Genomic DNA, 4,909 nt, shown 5'->3' with positions numbered 1-4,909 from the left:
TACAGTGGATGGCCTTAGAATGTACTAAACATATTTTATTTGCTTGGAAAGATATGCATTTGAAAGGCTTTTTGCTTTCTACAAAAATGTGCTTTAGGAACAGCTGCCAGTTTTTATGATTCCAGATTCACAGATTGCGGACTTGTAACTATATATTGTAAGTATATATTAGAAACTGCGAGTTAGCACAGTCGTAACTGGTCCATTCTCTGATTAGCCACTGTACTTGCTTGCCTGTTTGGCCCACTTTGCGAAGTGCGGCATTTGGCTTTCGGATTGGCGATCTGCGATTTGTATCTGCGAGATACAAACATGCTTTTAGCAGCATTATAAACATTTTGTTGCCCAACATTTTTGCTACTATTTGTCATCGCTAACGCATTCCGCGAATCAAAATTTCGAGAAGGGGCATTTTCGGGGATCTTTAATTGCTTTTGATAAATCGCCGCTTAATCCGCTTAAGTATTTCGCCGGGGTTTTATTTTTGACTAATTTTTCAGTGCACTAATTAAACAAAGGACACACATCTTAAGCCCACCACATGAATGTGTTTTTATGCGCGGGCCTCGAATAAATTGGAGTTTGTCTGATTGGATTCGGATTGCTACGTAGTCGGGGTCTGATTGGGCTATGGCTAATTAGCGTGGGGGGCAATCCATCATCGGGCAAAACACCGCATCATCACTTCCCCATAAAAGACTTCACAACAAACTTCCCCATTAATTCGGCATTAAATTTCATTTTCAATTGTGGCCGCAACTGGAAACCAAGTCCAAATCGAATCGGATGAATCGATTATTGGGCAATTTCGAGTACGGAAAAAATTACAACGTGTCCATTAGATTATTAACTTGGCTCGAAAGGCCGAAAACCTGCTGAGCGGCATGTGTGCTCGGCCTTTGGGAATCGGAGTTGGCTCATTAAAGCGCTCCAAACTGAATCGGAGTCGGCCGTCGCGCCTCCTTAGTTCAATTATAAAGCAATTGAATTAGCCTACGAGTATCCAAATGGCTCTCTGATCCCCGACCAATCCATCAATCAGGTAATCCAGCGATTACGCAACTCCAGACTGCCAATTTTGGCGCGTGAGTATCTTGGGCTAATTGAAGGCGAAGTACGCGGCGGCGTGATGTGCAAATTTCGGTATTCGATTTCGGTGTTTTTGTGTGGAAACTGGGTTACCGGCTTAGTGGGTTAAATAGGCCGCACGGGTTAAGAGGTCCGCACCACGGGGAGGCCCCCGAAATTAAATTTCGCAAGTGCCATTGTTTGCCATTTTGGGAGCCACCAATTGCAAGCCAATTAAAACACACATATTTCTAAACAACACCTTTACTGGTTTTCATCTCTTAGCTATCAACTTACATTTACACACTTAACTAAACGATGTTACTTCTCCATTTCATCGTTTAGTATCCCACATACTCGTTGAATGTGCTAAAACCTCTTCAAATCACACATGTGTTCCTTCGCCTCTTAATTCCCTCTTAATTATTCAGATGTTCACAGTTGGTAAACTAACAGAAATACGTGTATTTTTCGTATTCCTTGGATGGCATATTGCGTGCCTCGATGGAGTTAAAACTTTGACCACCTTTCAAAGTCCAGCGGCACGTGCCTCATAAAAAAACATAAACTTCAGTGTCGACAAAATGCGGCGTAATCATTTGCCAGTGAAATCGGAGGTGGATGGGGTTCCCAAGTTCCCTGGGTCCATGTGCCATTGGAAAGTCAGACGGTCATAAAAACAACCCCAGAGGTCAAACAATTTTGTGGCACAGTTTTAACACCTTTTAGACCGGCTCACGAGCCAACTGTCCGAAACTGTGGCGAAGGATCCTCGAAATATTTATGGGAAATGGGTATGGTATCTACTAGGATAACAGGCAGGACACTGAAAATACAGCGGGTATTTGATGAGAAAAAAGAAAAAAGAAGCTTAAATAAAAGTTTTATAGTTCCGTCTCTAACAACCTATAAGCTATATCTTTGCTATATTATTTGATATTTTAATGAATCCAAGTATAAATTCAAATGCTGGCTAGCATTGTTTTTCCCAGTGTATGCATGCATTTTAATGTATTTTCCGAGTCATCCGATGTTGGTCAGAAATCGTGGCAGGACACGCGACCCCGAGCGCATAATTTAATTTTCAAGGATCCCCAGGACGAACCGAGGGTTGGTAAATGCGAGGGACGTGCGTGTGACATATGGTTAATGAAAACGTTAACTGATGATAAACTGGCGAACTGCGGACGGAGGAGTTTTCCTACAGTCCCTCTGCATATTAGTTCCTGACATTATCATTAATTAGCGACGGAAAGGGGCCACAAAAAGGCGATAGGCGTAGTGTGATAAATGTTGGTCGCTCTTGAATTTAGCAACATTTAGCATGCAACAGTCGCAGCCGACTTCCAAATGGGTTCTATGTTGCAGCACCACAACTGCGCCTGGCAATCCGACGTCCAACGCATCTTCCGCGGTGAGTCAGTTCGTGGGCTTTAATGTGGCCCCGGTTTTCGTTTTCGTTTTAGTTTTTGTTTTTCTTTTATTTTTGTTGCTCTTGGCTAATGTTTTTCGCCCGGCCGCCCATGTGCCGTGTGTTTGGAGGTTTCTGCGACACTACATGGCTCAAGGTACTGCCACTTTATTGGCTTGCTACGTATATTAATGCAGACTTACTTAGGCTTTAAAGAAACGTTGTGAAAATATTTTAAAACTCTATACGGCTATTTATTTCAAGATACTCAAAGGTATTATTTTGAGCCTTTTAGAGTGTATTTACACACGCGACTTTCTTCGGCAAGTCTTGGATGGTTGTCTTTAAGTTGGTTTCTTCCATGTAATTGGTCTTTGTTTGCCATTTGATGTCATGTTCTCTGGGCTTTGGGTTCTCGATGCTGCGGGGTTGTGTAGGCTGCAGGTTGTCTGTCGTCTTTTTATTTTAATTTTTTGCGTTTTTTTCTTACTTAACTCACAACGATTGTGCAACACGCAATTGCGATTGCTTTCATGGGCGCTGATTTGCCGCTCGCTGGCTGCCATTTGCATGGAAATGGAAACGTTTGGCCAAATTACGCGTGCTCTCGGCTCAGCTTATGGCCAATATCCCCCTTTTCCCCGCCCCTGGTCGCGTTTATTCGCGCTATATTGTTGTAAATTATTGCGGCTCCTTTGCAGCGCCCAAGCGGATGTGCGCAATTTAGAGAGCTGCTTGCGAGTGTTAGATTGTCACTCGAATGTGACTGAGGTGTTGGCCTTACTTGGGGCCTAACTTATGGTACGATTCACATACTCGTACATAAGAAACTGAACAAGTTTTCAGGTCATTCAAACCCTTCCCTGTAGCATTCCAATGATTAAGCTTTATAATTTTGGTAATTATAACTGCAGTCATACGAAGAAACAGAGGACGTATAATGCATTTTTCATTTACACAACAATTATTAAGGTATTGACTCAAGAAGATGACACTATAAACTGATCCACCTTCATAAATACCATGCCTTCGAGAATGAGGCTACTCCTCCGCGCAGTAGCTATCAGTTTAATTGAGATTGATTGTGGCCAACTTCCGTTCCAGTGCCCATTGCGAGTACATGAGTACATTCCCCAGAAGAACCGATACTTGCCCCCGATAAGGGACTCTGTGTGGGCACCAGTCGCCCCGTGACATCTGCGACTTCTGGGGTCGACCAAGATTTATGGCTCCTGTCAGTCGCGTCCCTTTTCGCTCCTGTGCCACACTTGCTCGTCTCACACATTTGCAGTTGCATTGATTTTTGTCACTTGGGGCAGCCGCATGCGATTGGCATCGCATCGTCGCGTGCCCCACAATTAATCACGTGTATCCGCGGGCATCGAACGGCTCCTCCGCCTCCGGGACAAGTATCGAGTATCTGTATCGAGCTCATAAACGACAATCCGCCTGATATATGAAGAGTGATGTCCATTCGCCGGCTGCAGGAAGCGATTGTTCATGGTGCCACCGCACTCGCAGATGCCAATCCTTCTACAAAAAATGTTAAAACCGTTTAAGCTCTCAAAAGAAAGATGGTTCTACAGTTTTGCTTGAGTTAGGGAAACACATTCGCGTAGTTTCTTACTATCATCAGTCAGTTTCTTGCGTTAACATTAACATTTAACATTGTCCAAATACCAGTAATATAAGATCTAACATTTACAATTACTACTTTATCCCGACTCAGTGGAGAAAGTAGTTGGCAATACGCAGGATGAGGGACATGGCTTTGATGGGGTCGAGGCCCATTAGGGTGTCTATTTCGGGGTTCACTATCATGGCCATCACAATCAGTCCGCTGATGTCCTCCGGAACAATCACGTTTCTTCCCACTTGTATGCAAGTGTACCGAACTCGTCGCGGATATACTAGGCGAACCATGGGTATTTGCAACATTACAGAGTGAGCCCAGGAGTTCGCATTGGACAGATTCAGCGGCAGGAATGGTCCACTTCTCGAATTTGGTAAGGCAGGTCCGGAAACAATGTGAATGTCAGGCATGACACGGCTGGAGTTCCTCAGTTCTCCCTCACTGGTATATCTGGTATCCAGAAAGAAAAGCATTCGCTCGGGTTTATTTGATGGGTTTCTAAGCAGTCGCTCCACTTCGTCACGTTGAATACGTTCATTGCGTCTAGTTTCTGGGAGCATGGTGGAGCAACTAAAATATGTATGTATTTTTTGCCATAAAATTCAAGAGATTTTCTTGCCGTCTGGAATTTCCTTGACTTACGGGCCTTTCTATCACAATTTCTCACTGTACAACACTGTACAATCGAGATGACAACGAATCTCAGTTTTCAAATTTGTGCACAGCGTGACCGCGTTTATAAGTTCCTTTAAATTTGCAGTTTAAGTTTGAAATTGCCTTGTGATAGTACGAACGGG

At 43.6% G+C, this 4,909-nt stretch overlaps 1 protein-coding gene across 1 annotated transcript; it reads right to left on the bottom strand.

Annotated features, from left to right (window-relative positions):
* Positions 1 to 4,204: 4,204 nt before the first annotated feature.
* Positions 4,205 to 4,672, bottom strand: LOC6546206. Its single transcript, XM_001971738.1, has one exon. The coding sequence runs from the start codon at positions 4,670 to 4,672 to the stop codon at positions 4,205 to 4,207; it is 468 nt and encodes a 155-aa protein (XP_001971774.1).
* Positions 4,673 to 4,909: the final 237 nt, after the last annotated feature.

The sequence above is a fragment of the Drosophila erecta genome, unplaced genomic scaffold (genome assembly GCF_003286155.1).
Source record: "Drosophila erecta strain 14021-0224.00,06,07 unplaced genomic scaffold, DereRS2 tig00000021-arrow-pilon, whole genome shotgun sequence".
NCBI lineage: Eukaryota > Metazoa > Arthropoda > Insecta > Diptera > Drosophilidae > Drosophila > Drosophila erecta.
This window is presented reverse-complemented; position numbering and strand designations above follow the sequence as displayed.